Source organism: Hypanus sabinus, chromosome 6 (assembly GCF_030144855.1).
Source record: "Hypanus sabinus isolate sHypSab1 chromosome 6, sHypSab1.hap1, whole genome shotgun sequence".
In the NCBI taxonomy this organism is placed as follows: Eukaryota; Metazoa; Chordata; class Chondrichthyes; order Myliobatiformes; family Dasyatidae; genus Hypanus; species Hypanus sabinus.
In genome coordinates, this window is record NC_082711.1 from 123,208,200 (window position 1) to 123,225,935 (window position 17,736).

The 17,736-nt window shown below is 44.8% G+C and overlaps 1 protein-coding gene across 1 annotated transcript; it reads right to left on the reverse strand.

Moving 5' to 3' along the window:
• Positions 1–1,739: 1,739 nt before the first annotated feature.
• On the reverse strand, positions 1,740–16,756 carry LOC132395806 (zinc-binding protein A33-like). The gene is made up of 6 exons (XM_059972871.1): positions 14,386–16,756; positions 13,605–13,700; positions 12,954–13,187; positions 8,704–8,726; positions 8,499–8,617; positions 1,740–2,579 (listed from the first exon to the last, which is right to left on the reverse strand). Exons 1-6 carry the CDS (start codon positions 14,794–14,796, stop codon positions 2,026–2,028), a joined length of 1,437 nt encoding a protein of 478 aa, XP_059828854.1. The 5' UTR covers positions 14,797–16,756; the 3' UTR covers positions 1,740–2,025.
• Positions 16,757–17,736: the final 980 nt, after the last annotated feature.

Genomic DNA, 17,736 nt, shown 5'->3' on the forward strand with positions numbered 1-17,736 from the left:
AAAAGAAATCAAATGCAGTCTTTAGTTAAATCTTCGGGGGTTAATAGTTTTCAGATAAAAACTTTATTATGTTATGGCACTGACTTTAAATTAATTCACAGTACTGAATGGGCAAAGGCATATAATTATGTTAACATCACAATTGTATCAGGGGATATCAATACGCAAAGGGTTGGGAAAATCAGGCATTTGTTGAATGCCTACAAGATGGTTTTTTAAAGCAGCTTGTGTTTGGGCCTACTTGTGGGAAAGGCCATCTTGGACTGGGTGTTGTGTAATAAACCTGATCTTATTTGGGAGCTTAAAGTAAAGGAACCCTTAGAAGGGTAATCATAATATAATTGAGTTCATACTGCATTTTGAGAGGGAGAGGCCTAAGTCACATGTATCAGCCTATCAATGGAATAAAAGGAATTACAGAGGCATGAGAGAGGAACTTGACCCGGATACTGCGGGGCTGATGGCTGAACAGAGGTCACTGAAATATCTGGGAATAGTTTACAAGGTGCAGGATAGACATGTCCCACAGAAATTCTCAAATAGCAGGGGTAGGCATCTGTGGCTGACAAGGGAAGTTGAAAAGTAGGTTTTCAAAGTTTGCAGAGAGATTTAGGTCAGTTAGAAGAGTGGGCTGAAAGATGGCAGATGGAGTTTAATGCTGTTAAGTGTGAGGTGCTACATTTTGGTAGGAATAATCCAAATAGGACATACATGGTAAATGGTAGGGCATTGAAGAATGCAGTAAAACAGAGTGACCTAGGAACAATGGTGCATAGTTCCCTGAAGGTGGAATCTCATGTGGATAGGGTGGTGCAGAAAGCTTTTGGTATGCTGGCCTTTATAAATCAGAGCACTGAGTATAGGAGTTGGGATGTAATGTTAAAATTGTACAAGGCATTGGTAAGGCCAAGTTTGGAGTGTTGTGTACAGTTCTGGTCACCAAATTATAGGAAAGATATCAACAAAATAGTGAGAGTACAGAGGAGATTTACTAGAATGTTACCTGGGTTCCAGCAACTAAGTTACAGGGAAAGATTGAACGTTAGGTCTTTATTCTTTGGAGCGTAGAAGGTTGAGGGGGGACTTGATAGATGTATTTAAAATTATGAGGGGGTTAGATAGTTGACGTGGATAGGCTTTTTCCATTAAGAGTCGGGGAGATTCAAACAAGAGGACATGAGTTGAGTTAGGGGGCAAAACTTTAAGGGTAACATGAGGGGGAATTTCTTTAATCAGAGTGGTAGCTGTGTGGAATGAGCTTCTAGTAGAAGTGGTACAGGCAGGTTCGGTATTGTCATTTAAAGCAAAATTGGATAGGTATATGGACAGGAAAGGAATGGAGTGTTATGGTTATGGGATGAGTGTGGGTCAGTGGGACTAGGTGAGAGTAAGCGTTTGGCACGGACTAGAAGGGCCGAGATGGCCTGTTTCTGTGCTGTAATTGTTATATGGTTATAAGTTAAAGACTGTGTAAAGCCTAAGGAAATGGCATATAAGGTAGCAAAGGTGAGTGGGATGTTGGATTATTGGGATGCTCTTAAAATCCAACAAAAGGCAACGAAAAAAGCCATAAGGATGGTAAAAATGAAATATGAGGGCAAACTAGCAAATAATATAAATCAGGATACTAAAAGTTTAGTTTTCAGTTACATGAAGAATGAAAGGGAGATGAGAGTTGATACTGGATCACTGGAAAATGATGCTGGTGAAGTAGTAATGAGGAACAAAGAAATGGCAGGTGGATTTAATTTGCTTTTTAATAAAAAAGCAATCTTCACTGCTTTTTCCAGTCAGCACTTGTCCCACTTCACCTGTTTCAGTGCGAGTGAACTTCAGGACCCGGGGGAGCTCGGGACCCGCCACCCACAGCTGCTTATGAATCCGCATTTTCTACTCTGTTGTCGGCCACAGTGAACGAGTTAAAATTAATGGATTGATAATTCTCATTTTGAGTTTATTTCACTCTAAACACATTTATATTTACAAGGACTTTATTCCTGACAATGGTCCCAGGACCCGACCCATTTACAGACCCAGAGCAGAACTGGAGCAGATTCTCAGCCACTGGTTTTCATCCCAAGGCGCGAAGAAAGGATAAAGTTTCCCCGTGAATTTATTCCCAGTGAAGGTGTGGAGATGGGACTTAGTCTCCGCATTGTAAAATGAAACTGTCCCGGACTGGTAACTGAGATAAACTCCCACCCTCCCGGGGATAGGACCAGCAGGGAGATGGGACTCAGGGGTGGTGGGAACCCCCATCACATCACAAACCCGCTGGATCACATCATAAGACCGCTCGATGATCCAGAATCCCATCTCTGGACTCAGTCTGTCCCCTTCCTTCCTGTCCACAGACTCTGCAGCGACTCCCAGACACCAGTGCTGATTCCCGGCCACCTCCACCTCCCAGTAATGTCTCCCCGATGTGAATCCCTCCGATCCCAGCACACAAGCCCGGTTTGTGAATCTCTTCCTGGTGTCAGGGAGATCCCTCCGGGTCCCAGTCCATCTCACACTCTTCCGATCCTCAGACATCTCGAGACACGGGTGCGCCGTTTCCACATCCAGGGTGACAGAGACTGGGGGGAAAAGTACAGAATTAAAGAGTCCCCAGGAACTGCGGGGAGACTCGGATAGCGCGGCCCCAGGATTGCAGGGAGACTCTCCAATGCCAACACATCTTATAATCTGCACACTATTTCTACTACCAAAGTGCATGACCCTAAATTTTCCAGCATTGTATTTTATTTGCCAATTTCTTGCCCATTCTCCTCATCCAAGTCCTTGTGCAGCCTATCTGTTTCCTCAGCACTACCAATCTTTCCACCAATCTTTGTATCATCTGCAAATTTGGCAACAAAGCCATCTATTCTATCAGCTAATTCTTGATATACAGCATAAAAAGACTCTGCCCCAACCCCAGCTCCTAAAAAACACCACTAGTCACTGGCAGCCAACCAGAAAGGGATCCCTTTACTCCCTTTCACTGTTTCCTATCAATCAGTCACTGTTCTAACTATGCCAATAACTTTTTTGTAATAACATAAGCTCTTAACTTGGTAAACAGCTTCATGTGTGACACCTTGTCAAAGACCTTCTGAAAGTCCAAATATACAACATCCACTGTATCCTCTATCTACTCTACTTGAAATCTCCTCAAAGAATTCCAACAGGTTTTGCAGGCAAGATATTCCCTTAAGGAAGCCATGCTGACTTGTCCTATCTTGTCCAGTGTCACCAAGTATTCCACAACCTCATACTTAACAATTGACACTGACTTCTTCCCAACCACAGAGGTGAGGCTAACTGGTCTACAATTTTTTTCTGCTGCCTTTCTCATTACTAAAAGAGTAGAATGACATTTGCAATTATCCATTTCTCTGGCACCATGCCAAGGTCCAGTGATCTTTGAAAGATCATCACTAACACCTCCACAATGTCTACTGCTACCTCTTGCAGAACATTAGGGTGCAGTTCATCTGGTCCGGGTGATTTGTGTACCTTCAGGTCTTTCAGCTTTTTAAGCACCTTCTCCCTTGTAATTGTAACTGTACTCACTTCTCTTCCCTCGCACCCTTCAACATCTGGCACAGTGGTAGTGTCTTCCACAGTGAAGACTGATGAATAATACTCATTTAGTTCATCTGCCATCTTGTTATTCCCTACTATTATACATCCAACGTCATTTTCTAGCGGTCATATATCCACTCTCATCTCTATTTTATATTTTTACAATACCTGAAAAACAATTTGATATTGTTCGCTAGCTTGTTTTACAAGGACAGGTGTGCAAAAAGGGCCCGAAGGATTATTGGAGAGACGAGTCACCCCAACCACAAACTGTACCAGTTGCTACCATCCGGGAAACAGTACCACAGGATAAAAGTCAGGACCAACAGGTTCTGGGGACAGCTTCTTCAACCAGGCCATCAGACTGCTTAACTCGTGCTGAGACAACTGTATTTCTGTTATATTGACTAGCATGTTATACATATTATTTATCATAAATTACTGTAAACTGCACATTTAGATGAAGACGTAACGTAAAGATTTTTACTCATGTATATGAAGGATATAAGCAATAAAGTAAGTCAATTTCATATTTTATTTTCCCCCTCCAAATCATTCATTTATTTGCTATGTAGGTATGTAAAAGCTTCCCAATCCTCTGCCTTCCTGCTAATTTTTGCTTTGTTGTTTGCGCTCTCTTTTGCTTTTAAGTTAGCCTGTCTTCCCTTGTCAGCCACGGCTTTATTATTTTTCCATTTGAGTATTTATTTTTGGAATACATCTATCCTTCACTTTCCTCATTTGCCCAGGAAAGGTCACAATTTCTGCTCTGCTGTCATCCCTGCCAGCATCATCTTCAAATTTCCTTTGGCCAACTCCTCTCTCAGACCAATGCTACAATGTCAGACTTTAATTTCTTCTTATCAAATTTCAAGTTGAACTCAGTCATGGTATGAGCACTATCTCCAAAGGGTTCTTTAACGTTAAGTTCCCTAATAACCTCCGGTTCAATACATAACACCCAATCTAGTAGAGCTGATCCCTTAATGGGCTCAACGACAAACTGCCATCACATCGCATTCAACAAATTCACTCTCTTGAGACTCATTACCAACCTGACTTTCCCCAATTGAGCGCATGTTGAAATTCCCCATAACCATCATAACTTTACAATGGCCTTTTCTATTTCCGGTTGTAATCAGTGGCTAACTTTCCAGCTACTGTTGGGAGACCTGTATATGACTGCCATCAGTGTCATTTTTATATTTGCATTTCCTTACCTCAACCCACAAGGATTCAACATCTTCCAATCCTACATCATATCTTTCCACTGATTTACCAGCAGAGCCACGGCACCCCATCTGCCTACCTTCCTATATTAGTGATACATTGTGTAACCTCGGACATTCAGCTCCCAACTAAAACCATCCTTCAGCCATGATTCAGAGATGGCCACATCATCATAACTGACAATCTGTAATCTAGCATCAAGATCATCCACTTTATTTCTCATACTCCATGCATTGAGATTTAATACTTTGTGTACTGTATTTGCAACCAATTTTATTCTGCATCCTAATGCACCGATACTCACCCTGCTGGCTAGTTTTGTCCTCTTATCTGTCCGCCTCATTTGACAGTCTTTGCATTTTTACCATCAGTCCTATCCCTTCTCTCCAGTTCCCAACCCCCCCCCCCCACCACCAAATTAGTTTAAACCCTCCCCAACAGCTCTATCAATCCTCTCTGTGAGAATATTGTTCTCTCTCTCAGGTCCAGGTACAACACACCCCTTTTGAGTAGGTCATACCTCCATCAGAAGAGATCCCAATGATCTAAATACCTGAAGTCCTGTCCCCTGCACCATCCTCTCAGCCATCTTTGATAATAGACAATAGGTGCAGAAGTAGACCATTCGGCCCCTCGAGTCTGCACCGCCATTCTGAGATCATGGCTGATCATTCACTGTCAATACCCAGTCCCTGCCTTGTCACCATATCCCTTGATTCCCCTATCCATCAGATATCTATCCAGCTCCTTCTTGAAAGCATCCAGAGAATTGGCCTCCACCGTCTTCCGAGGCAGTGCATTCCACACTTCCACAACTCTCTGGGAGAAGAAGTTTTTCCTCAACTCTGTTTTAAATAACTGACCTCTTCTTCTCAATCCATGCCCTCTGGTACTGGACTCTCCCAACATCTGGAACATATTTCCTGCCTCAATCCTATCAAATCCTTTAATTACCTGAAACGTTTCAATCAGATCCCCTCTCAATCTCCTCAATTCCAGCGTGTACAAGCCCAATCTCTCTGCGTAAGACAGCCCTGCCATCCCAGGAATCAACCTAGTGAATCTATGCTGCACTTCCTCAATTGCCAGAATGTCCTTCCTTAAACATGGAGACCAAAACTGTACACAATATTCCAGGTGTGGTCTCACCAAGGCCTTGTACAAATGCAAAAGGACATCCTTGCTCTTGTACTCAATTCCCCTTGTAACAAAGGCCAACATTCCATTTGCCCTCTTCACTGCCTGTTGCACTTTGCTCATTCACCTTCATTGACTGGTGAACTAGGACTCCTAGGTCTCTTTGCATTTCTCCCTTACCTAACTCTACACCGTTCAGACAATACTCTGCCCTCTTGTTCCTGCTTCCAAAGTGGATAACTTCACATTTATTCACATTGAATGACATCTGCCAAGTATCTGCCCACTCACCCAGCCTATCCAAGTCTCCCTGTATTCTCCTAACGTCCTCTTCGCATGTCACACTGCCACCCAGTTTAGTATTGTCAGCAAACTTGCTGATAATAGTTTTCAATGCCCTCATCTAAATCGTTGACATAAATCGTAAAGAGCTGTGGTCCCAATACAGAGGCCTGTGGTACCCCACTAGTCACCTCCAGCCAGTCTGAGAAACACCCATTCACTGCTACCCTTTGCTTTCTATCTGCCAACCAGTTTTCTATCCATGTTGAAAGCCTGCCCCCAATGCCATGAGCTCTGATTTTACTCACCAATCTCCTATGTGGCACCTTATCAAATGCCTTCTGAAAATCTAGGTGCACTACATCCACTGGGTTACCCTCGTCTAACATCCTTGTTACACCCTCAAAAAACTCCAACAGATTAGTCAAGCATGATTTGCCCTTGGTAAATCCATGCTGGCTCGGCCTAATCCTATTTCTGCCATCAAGATGTGCCACTATTTCGTCCTTAATAATGGACTCAAGCACCTTCCCCACGACTGACGTTAGTTCTCCATTTTCTCCTTCCCTCCCTTCTTGAAAAGTGGGATAACATTAGCCACTCTCCAAACTTCAGGAACTGATCCTGAATCTAAGGAACATTGGAAAATGATTACCAATGCATCCGCAATTTCCTGAGCCACCTCTTTTAGAACCCTCGGATGCAGACCATCTGGACCCGGGGATTTATTAGCCTTCAGTCCTACCAGTCTACTCATCACAGTTTCTTTCCTAATGTCAATCTGTCTCAATTCCTCTGATATCTTATGACCCTGGCCCATCCATACATCTGGGAGATTGCTTGTGTCCTCCCTGGTGAAGACAGATCTAAAGTATGCATTAAATTCTGTTGCCATTTCCCTGTTTCCCATAACAATTTCTCCCAATTCATTCTTCAAGGGGCCAACATTGTTCTTAACTATCTTCTTTCTCTTCACATAGCTAAAAAAGCTTTTGCTATCCCCTTTTATATTCCTGGCTAGACTGAGCTCATACCTGATTTTTTTCTCTCCGTATTGCTTTTTTAGTTAAGATCTGCTGTTCCTTAAAACTTTCCCAATCATCTGTATTCCCACTCATCTTAGCCCTGTCATACTTCTTTTTCTTTAATGCTATACAATCTCTGACTTCCTTTGCCAACCACTGTGGCCCCTTCCCCCTCTTTGAATCCTTCCTTCTCATTGGAATGAACTGCTTTTGCATCTTTTGTATTATCCCCAAGAATATCTGCCACTGCTGATCCACTGTCTTTCCTGCCAGGGCATCCGCCCATTTAACTTTGGCCAGCTCTTCCCTCATGGCTCCGTAGTCTCCTTTATTTAATTGCAACACTAACACCTCTGATCTGCCCTTATCCCTCTCAAATTGTAGATAAAAACTTATCATGTTATGATCACTAATAAAAACTTATCATGTTATAATCACTCCAAATTATGATCTACCAAATTGTCCTGTTTCTTCCCTCACCAGCATGTCGCACAGTGGCAATGCAGAAATTGCAGTCCTGGAGGTACTACTCTAAGATTTTTACCAAGCTCTCCGAATTTAACTTTCAGTACTTCTTTGCTTTTACTTCCAATGTAATTGGTTCCAAAATGTACCAAGATATCAGGCTCTTTTCTCTCCCTGTCTAAAATGATGCAGACATGATCTGAGACATCCCTGACCCTGGCACCTAGGAGGCAACATACCATTAGGGTGTTCCGTTTACGTCCACAGATTCTCCTGTCTGCTCCCCTGATGATTGAGACCCCTATCACTACCACTCCCCTCTTCTGCCTCTAACAACAGTGACATTGCTGATTGAGAAGGGAGAATACCTACATCAATCAGAGTCTGCACTCATTGGCACAAGAAGGACTTGTGTATTTTTCTGACAATCCCGGTCACCACACTGATACCCACTTTTATTCCCTACGATATCATAAAATTAGGATTAATTTCCCCGTTCCTGTGGTAGGATTCAAACTCATGTCTCGGCGTGTTAGTGCAGTGGCCTGGGATTGGGACACAGTGGTTCATCTAACAGTCCCGTGTATTGGTTGTATTGTGGCCCTGTGCTGGTGTGTTCAGGGGTCTGACATCTCCAGCCGACAGTGATGCCTCCCAGTCGGTGGGTTTGATGTGGAATAAACATCAGTTCCCCTTCAGCCCGTGACTACAGCCAATCTTTGCATCAAATTGGAACAAAATTGAGTCTCATGAACAGGGAGAAATGAATTGAATCTTTGTACGTTTTACCTCGATTATTGGCAGTGAGTATTTCTTTCAGCACTGTGTTCAACAAATAGGGGTGATCGAAATTTTTAAATGGTAGAGCCTCATCTGTCATTGTCAATTCCTGGACATCGTCATTAATCCTGTAAATATTAAACTGCTGTTATAAACTGCAATTGTCAACTATTTTACAAATTCATTCCAGGTTTCAGTGAAGAGCATGACCTACCTCCTCCTCCGACGAGCTTCCTCCTGAAATATATAAAACACAAATCAGATTGGACTTGGAATTATTGTCCACATCCTGAACTTCATCCAAATCATTACAAGTTACTGAAAATTCACATTCCTGCAGTGAGACAGACACACACACTCACTCAGACTCAGACTCAGACTCAGACTCAGACTCAGACTCAGACTCAGACTCAGACTCAGACTCAGACTCAGACTCAGACTCAGACTCAGACTCAGACTCAGACTCACACACAAGAACCACAGGGTCAATTACAAATGCAAAAACGAGGAAATCCGCAGATGGTGGAAATTCAAGCAACACAAAACAAAATGCAGGTGGAACTCAGCAGGCCTGGCAGCATCCATTGAAAGAAGCACTGTTGACGTTTTGGGCCGAGACCCTTCGTCAGGACTAACTGAACTAAAAGATAGTAAGAGATTTGAAAGTAGGAGTGGGAGAGAGAAATCCAAAATGATAGGAGAAGACCAGAGGGAGTGGGATGAAGCTAAGAGCTGGAAAGGTGATTGGCAAAAGGGATACAGAGCTGGAAAAGGGAAAGGATGATGGAACAGGAGGCCTAGGGAGAGAGAAAGGGGGAGGGGAGTACCAGAAAGAGATGGAGAACAGGCAGAGTGATAGGTAGAGAGAGAAAAAAAGCAAAAAAAAAGGGCGGGAAAATAAATGTCAGGGATGGGGTAAGAAGGGGATGGGGGCATTAAAGGAAGTTGGAGAAATCATGTTCATGCCATCAGGTTGGAGGCTACCCAGACGGAATATAAGGTGTTGCTCCTCCAACCTGAGTGTGGCTTCATCTTAACAGTAGAGGCCATGGATAGACATGTCAGAATGGGAATGGGACGTGGAATTAAAATGTGCGGCCACTGGGAGATCCTGCTTTCTCTGGCAGATCCTGCTTTCTCTGGCAGACGGACCATAGGTGTTCAGCGAAATGTTCTCCCAGTCTGCGTCAGGTTTCACCAATATATAGAAGGCCATACCGGGAGCACCAGACGCAGTATACCACACCAGCCGAGTCACAGGTGAAGTGTCCCCTCACCTGGAAGGACTGTCTGGGGCCCTGAATGGTGGTGAGGGAGGAAGTGTAAGGGCAGGTGTAGCACTTGTTCCGCTTGCAAGGATAAGTGCCAGGAGGGAGATTGGTGGGAAGGGTTTGGGGGGGGGGGGATGAATGGACAAGGGAGTCGCGTAGGGAGCGATCCCTGCGAAGAACAGAAAGAGGGTGGGGGGGGGGGGGAGATGTGCTTGGTAGTGGGATCCCACTGGAGGTGGCAGAAGTTATGGAGAATTATATGTTGGACCCGGAGGCTTTTTGTTGGCTTTGTGGAACAGTCCCCCTTTTCCTTCACTACATCAACAACTGCATTGGCGCTGCCTCCTGCACGCATGCTGAGCTCGTCAACTTCATTAACTTTGCCTTCAACTTTCACCCTGCCCTCAAATTTACCTGGTCCATTTCCGACACCTCCCTCCCCTTTCTTGATCTTTCCGTCTCCATCTCCGGGGACAGCTTATCTACTGATATCTACTGTAAGCCTAAAAACACAAAATGCTGGCAGAACTCAGCAGGCCAGACAGCATCTATGGAAGGAGGTAGTGACGACATTTCTTCCCCAAAACCCATAGATGCTGTCTGGCCTGTTGAGTTCTGCCAGCATTTTGTGTTTTTATTTATTTCCAGCTTCTGCAGATTCACTCGTGTTTACTCCCACCCTGTCTCTTGCAAAATTGCATATCCCCTTCTCGTAATTCCTCTGTCTCCGCTGCATCTGCTCTCAGGATGAGACTTTTCATTCCAGTACGAAGGAGATGTCTTCCTTTTTTAAACAAAGGGGCTTCCCTTCCTCCACCATCAACTCTGCTCTCAAACGCATTTCTCCCATTTCCCGCACATCTGCCCTCATCCCATCCGCCCGCCACCCCACTCAGGATAGGGTTCCCCTTGTCCTCACCTACCACCCCACAAGCCTCCAGGTCCAACATATAATCCTCCGTAACTTCCGCCACCTCCAACGGGATCCCACTACCAAGCACATCTTCCCCCCCCCCCCCCCACTCTTTCTACTTTCCACAGGGATCGCTCCCTACGTGACTCCCTTATCCATTCGTCCCCCCCCATCCCTTCCCACTGATCTCCCTCCTGGCACTTATCATTGCAAGCGGAACAAGTGCTACACCTGCCCTTTCACTTCCTCCCTCACCAGCATTCAGGGCCCCAGACAGTCCTTCCAGACGAGGCGACACTTCACCTGTGAGTCGGCTGGTGTGGTAGACTGTGTCCGGTGCTCCCAGTGTGGCCTTTTATATATTGGTGAGACCCAACGCAGACTGGGAGACAGTTTCGCTGAAAACCTACGCTATCTGCCAGAGAAAGCAGGATCTCCCAGTGGCCACACATTTTAATTCCACATCCCATTCCCATTCTGTTATGTCTATCCATGGCCTCCTCTACTGTCAAGATGAAGCCACACTCAAGTTGGAGGAACAACACCTTATATACCGTCTGAGTAGCCTCCAACCTGATGGCATGAACAATGATTTCTCTAACTTCCGTTAATGCCCCTCCTCCCCTTCTTACCCCATCCCTGACATTTATTTTCCCGCTCTCCTTATTTTTGCTTTTTTCTCTCTCTACCTATCACTCTGTTCTCCATTTCTCTCTGGTGCTCCCCTCCCCCTTTCTCCCTAGGCCTCCCATCCCATGATCTTTTCCCTTCTCCAGCTCTGTATCCCTTTTACCAATCACCTTTCCAACTCTTAGCTTCACCACACCCCCTGCTGTCTTCTCCTATCATTTTGGATTTCCCCTCCCCCTCCCCCTCCTACTTTCAAATCTCTTACTACCTTTTCTTTCAGTTAGTCCTGACAAAGGGTCTTGGCCCGAAACGTCAACGGTGCTTCTCCCTATAAATGCTGCCTGGCCTGCTGCATTCCACCAGCACTTTGTGTGTGTTGGGTAAGTTACAATGAAAGTTTCTGAAAGTTAGGTCAAACTTACAGGAAAGACAAGTTGTGCATTTTCATCTGGATACAAAATCAGGGTAATAAGATGGGAGAATTTAAGATCAGTGATGGATTTGATTGTGTGAATGTGGAGAAAGTGTCTCTATTTATGGGGAGATGAAATTCCAGTTGGATTTTAATAAATCCCATAAGAAATTTAGTGTAGATGATGTGGAACTCACTGCCACACGAGTGTTTGAAATGGAACAGCAGAGCTTCAATATAATGGGGATGCTGGATAAGCACACGATGGAGTTCGGACACTGTTGCCGGGTGTGGTGAGTAGGTGGGAGGAGGGTTGTGAAGTAGTGTAATTGATAGAAGATGATGGACTGAATGGCCTGGTTATGATGGAAAATGGGATATGATTCTGTGTGAAACTTAACTGGAAAAAAAGAAACAGTGAAAGCTTCCCTAATCTGATGGAACCTGTATAGGGACAGTAATTTTGATGTGTGGGTCACGTTCTTTGCTCTCAGTGATTGACAGAGAGTCCCTCACCAGACACTCTCACAGCCTGTGACTGGAACTGGGTGTTAATGGAAGTGTTAATGAGAATGTGGTAGTTAAGGACAGAACCAGCAGCCCTGTGTTCTGAGTAAGTCATTTCAGAAAATAGACAATAGGTGCAGGAGTAGACCATTCGGCAACAATTGCATTCTGTCCTAGGATGTACAGAAGTTGTGGAAATCCAGTTCTGGAACAAAAAGCTTTATAGAGTTGCATCAATTGTCTGGTGAAAACAGTTTACTGCCATTTGTAAATGTTGTGTGTAGGAGCAATGCATCTGTTTTCTGTCTGCATTGTATTCTGTGTTGCATGTTTATTACGTAACTAGTCACGTGAGTGGGAGCGTGGTAAAAGCAAAGGGAATAAGTTACGTAATCATGCTTTGTTTTGGGCAGTATTGAGCTGGGGACAGACAGATGTCATTTCATTTGTTGTCCGCTTCATTGCTGCTTAATTGCAATTAATTTTGCTGAATTTCCTTTACTTCAAGGTTGTATCTTGCTGATAAAGGATCAAATACATATCTTTGACATTTTTGAAAATAATTTTTGGAGTGACTGGAGGTCGCGTCATACAAGTGTAACAATCTGTGCGAGTTCGCCAGCAGCGGCAATTGATTTGCTAGAATTGGCCGCTGTGCTGTGTTTATTTCAAATATACCACTGTTCATTTAGTGCCCTTCGACAGAAACAGATTTAAACACATTCCCTCACCTTGAGAAATATCACACTGTCTTTTTGATCCATCTGTTCCTTTAATTTTGAGATTTCTTCCTGAATAGTCCTTATATGCTCTTGAATCTCCAGAAGATTTTTCTCCATTGGATTAAGAATCCTCTCCTCTTCTTCCCTGAGATCCCTGAGAAAGCTCTGCTCTTTCTCAGTGATAATCTGGTGCAGTTCAGCAAACTGGGATGTGATGTGGGACTGAAGGCTGTGTGACTGTTCCTGTTGAATGAAAGGTGAAAATTAATTTACTGTATTGCTGTGTTGTATTTCTTCATAACATTAATGTGACCATTCAGTCCATTAAAGTCCATGCTAGTTCTGAGACATTTCTATCAACCCCATTCCTTCACGTTTTCTTGAAAACTATTATCCCTCTTTGACCCATTAACTCCCACCTGATTCACATGCACACTCCCCCACCTTCACAGGGTCAGTTGTAATTAACCATTCATCTGGCATGCCCTTGGGTTGTGTCTGAAACTGTTGTGGTCACAGGAAGAGCACGCAAACTCCACACGGACAACACCAGAGGTCAGGATCAGACCCAGGTCACTGGATCTCCGATACTCTGCTATTCTGCATTAAAGGGAGCAAAACTAAACAGTAATATCAGAAATTCCACTCAGGAATCCTCACCCGAACTCCGGAAATCTTCTCTTTCTGTTGTTGCTCCTTTTCCTGGAAGTCTGATTTCTTTTTTGTGAGAGAGCCTAAGGAAGATTTTAGCTGATCCTGGAAGTCAGACAGCGAAGCAAATTGGAAAAAAAAACCAAGGGAAACAAGTGATTAAACCCGATTATCGGACACAACATGCTGGGGAACGCAGTGAGTCAGCAGCATCTACGCAGGGCAAGAAACAGTCGGTGTTCCGGGATGAGCCCGATCATTGGGACTGGGAAGGAATGGGACAGAAACCAGAATAAAAATTTTGGGGATGAGAACCAGCTGACAGGTGACGGGTGAGACAACGTGAGGGGAACGTGGGGGAGGGTGATGAAGTGAGAAGCTGAGAGGGGACAGGTGGCAGTGACAAAGAGCTGGAGAAGAAGGAATCTAATGCGAGAGGACAAAGGACCACGGAGAAAACGGGAGGAATTGGGGCTGTTTGGGGACCTGAATGCTGACGAGGGAGGAGGTGCAGGAGTCAGGTGTAGCACTTGTCCCATTTGCAGGTATCAGTGTCAGGAGGGAGGTCAGTGGGGAGGAGCGAGTGGAGGAATTACATGGAAAGCGATCCCCACAAGGAGCGGAGAGTTGTCGGAGTGGAGGGTGGGAGTGGGCTTTTGGAGGAAAAGGTGTGCTTCGTGGCAGAATCCCATTGGAGATGGGAAAGGTGGTGGAATGATGTGTTGTTTATGGAGGCTCGTGTCGTGGACAATGGACGATGGGTAAGTATTCAAATTCGATTAAGTTTTACCTTGTAGAGTGTAACAGCTTCTTTAATCAGCATGAAGCGGTGCTCTCTGTGTTCCGGCGCATCTCTGCAGATCATACAGATCAATGCCTTGTCCGTTTCACAATACAGCTTCAGTTCTTCCTCATGTTCCTCGCAGTGACGTTTATTTTTCTTCCCTTTCCGATTCAGGTTTATATTTCGAGCTTGTTCAGCCAGATTTGCTAAGGCCCGATTGACCCTGAGGGTGCGGTCAGCAAACACTTCTCTACATTCCGGGCACGAGTTTCTCTCCTCCCTTTCCCAAAACAGTGTGATACAAGAGCGGCAGAAGTTGTGCCCACACTCCAGTATAACCGGATCGGTGAAGAAATCCAGGCAGATGGGACAAATTACCTCCTCGGTCCAACGCTCGGCCTTTCTTTTCGAAGCCATGTTAACTCCCAGCACTTCCTGATTCAGAATGCTTTCACTGTCGGGGAGCTGCTGATCCCCTGCAGTACCGCGATTGTCCACTACACGCGCTGCAGTCTCGGGGAATGAACATCATGTCGCTGCGTATGTTCAGTGGGAAATAATTGTGGCCATTTCCATATCAGGGTGGGATCGGAAACATATTAAACTGGTCCTAACAGAAACGAAAACTCGGCCATAGACTGCCTAAGCCCGGCTGCGAAACGAGGAGGGTTGGGCACGGGGCTAGCAACCCCATCCTGCAAAAGCCCGGTGAGACAGAAACATCAACAAAATCTCCAAAGGCCTCATCCCTGGGATCGGAAGGACCTTCCCCTAGAAGACGATTGAAGTCGTGTGGAGAAAGGGAAAGTCACAGGGCTGATCAAATCATGGCCCTGGGCAGAGGAATCTGGCAAGCTGCTGTTGGCAGCCTGTGCCCCGATAGACGTGATGGGCTAAAGAAGAAATAGAACAGAAATGAAGCCGGGGAGAAGAACCTGGTTCAGTCTGAGGCAGGACTGAAAGGGGCAAGTTCTGAAAAGAGAGGCACAAGAGACTGCAGATGCTGGAATCTCGAGTAAGAAGTCTGATATTGGAGGAACTGAGCAGGTCAGGCTGCATCTGTGGAGAGAAATGTACAATCAACATGCTGGGCTGAGATCCTTCATCTGAACTGTCTCATTCTGAAATGTCGATTCTCCATTTGCCTCCACAGATGTTGCCTGACCCACTCAGTTCCTCCAGTTGGTCAATTTTGTTTTTGTCCAGGTTTAAGAGATTCAGACTGGGGTGTAAATCCAGGGTTAAGTAAATATTGAAAGCAGCTATTAAATCAATTCATGCCATGAAACTGGGGATGTGGAAGATATCGTGCTTTGAGGAGACAGATGCAGTGGTGATAACATAAGAATATAAGAGATAGGAGCAGGAGTAGGCCAATTGGCCCCTCAAGCCTGCTCCGCCATACAACAAGATCATGGCTGATCCAATCTTAACTCTAGTTTTCACCAAATCCCACAAGGCAACAGTGCCAACCAACAGGGCACCATGCCACCCATTTTATTTTATTCTTCATCCGGCCCAAACCCATGTGATCACCCGGGGGGAAAAAAAAACAATTTGCCAATTGAGGAGAAAAAATCTGGAAAATTCCTCTCCGACCCATCTAGGCTATCGAAAACTGGTCCAGGAGATCACATGGCTGATCTAAACCTAGCCTCATGTCCACTTACCTGCTCGCTCACCTTATCCCTTAATGCCATTTTTATCCAGGAAAATGTCTATCTCAGTTTTGAATTTATTGAGTGTAGTAGCTTCCACAGCTCCCTGGGGCAGTAAATTCCACAGCCCCACTACCCTCTGAGTGAAGAAATTTCTCTTCATCTCAGTCCTGGAATGGCCCCCAGTCCTAGTTTCACCCATCATTGGGAACATTCTCCCTGCATCCACCTGATCAAGCCCCTTCACAATCTTATATGTTTCAATAAGATCGCCCCCCCCCATTCTTCGGAACTCCAATGAGTAGAGTCCCAATCTACTCAACCTCTCATCATACATCAACCCACCCATCCCCGGAATTAACCTAGTGAACCTTCTCTACACTGCCTCGAGAGCCAGTATGTCCTTTCTTAAATATGGACACCAGAACTGCACGCAGTACTCCAGGTGTGGTCTCACCAATACCCGGTACAACTGCAGTAAGACCTCCCTGTTCTTATACTCCATCCCCCTAGCAACCTTTACCACTGAAAGAGCCACTTGGACCCGTTTCCCACAGAAAAGAAAACACTGGGAGCCGCAAAACCCGTTTGACATTTAAAATGAAATAACACTGCATACAACGTTTTTTTTGCCTTTATGCTATGTATAAACAAACTATAATGTGTTGCATTTATGAAATTGATGAACTCCTGCAGAGAAAACGAAATTACATTTCTGCATGCAACAAAAACATTTTGAACTCCGAAAAAAAGACGTTGGGTTGAAAGTTACTTTTAAGTAAAATATTCAATGTCTATTTGAGTCCTTCTTGTATTTATGAAAAACGCCGAACTTAAATTTTCCGCCAGCAGCAAACCAAAAATAACGTCAGCCAGCTGTCATCCTGAAAAATGAAAGGACTATTTCACTGAACAATGAAAAAATATGAATATAAGTAAAATAATAGGCAATTAAAATATTTATCATACTTGGTTAATGGGATTTCTGCTCCTGGACCTCAGCGCACAGCGTCTGCACATCAGGGCTGTATGATGTCACCTTCATCTTTACACAGGATCGCAAGCTGTCATCTGTGAGGTTTTCAATATCACTCCATTTGTGTTTCTGAGCAAGAACGGCCTTCTGACGGGCAACATCTTCAAGGTCTGCTGTCAAGCGTCTAAACTTGGACACCCATATGTCTTTGTCGGCTATGTCGGCCAGTTCCATCTCAAGATCAGGTTGACTCACACCTGCCAATGCAGTCGTATTCAGTAGGGAAGGATCGATGCTTAAGGGAGTGACCGGGAAGGATAATGTGTTTTTTTCCTCTCTGAACTCACAGAAGCGTTTCCCAAACGATGTTTGCATTGCGATGATTGCAGAATGTAAATACTCCGAAATTATCATGTCGTGACCTTGTTTGAACTCTCTCAAATTGGGGAAGTGAGACAAAGTGCCTTTCTGTAAATCTCTGGCAAGCACTGTCAACTTGCGCTCGAATGCCAAAACATCCTCCAACATGTGCAGGGCTGTACGTCCTTTCCCCTGAAGAGCTGTGTTCAGCGTGTTCAGGTGCGCTGTCATGTCTACCATGAAGTGTAGCTTTTCCAGCCACTCTGGCTGTTCCAGCTCAGGAAAGGTGAGCCCTTTGCTGCCCAGGAAAGTTTTCACTTCTTCCAGACACGCGACAAAGCGTTTCAGCACCTTCCGTCTGGA

Bases quoted from the DNA above. Each gene is read 5' to 3' on its own strand.
- LOC132395806 (XM_059972871.1), bottom strand. From the start codon at position 14,796: ATGGCTTCGAAAAGAAAGGCCGAGCGTTGGACCGAGGAGGTAATTTGT. The intron at 8,618-8,703 runs GTAGGTCATGCT...TAATATTTACAG, and splicing joins GAAGCTCGTCGGAGGAGGAG to GATTAATGACGATGTCCAGG. The intron at 2,580-8,498 runs GTAAAACGTACA...TTTTCCCCCCAG, and splicing joins ACTCACTGCCAATAATCGAG to TCTCTGTCACCCTGGATGTG.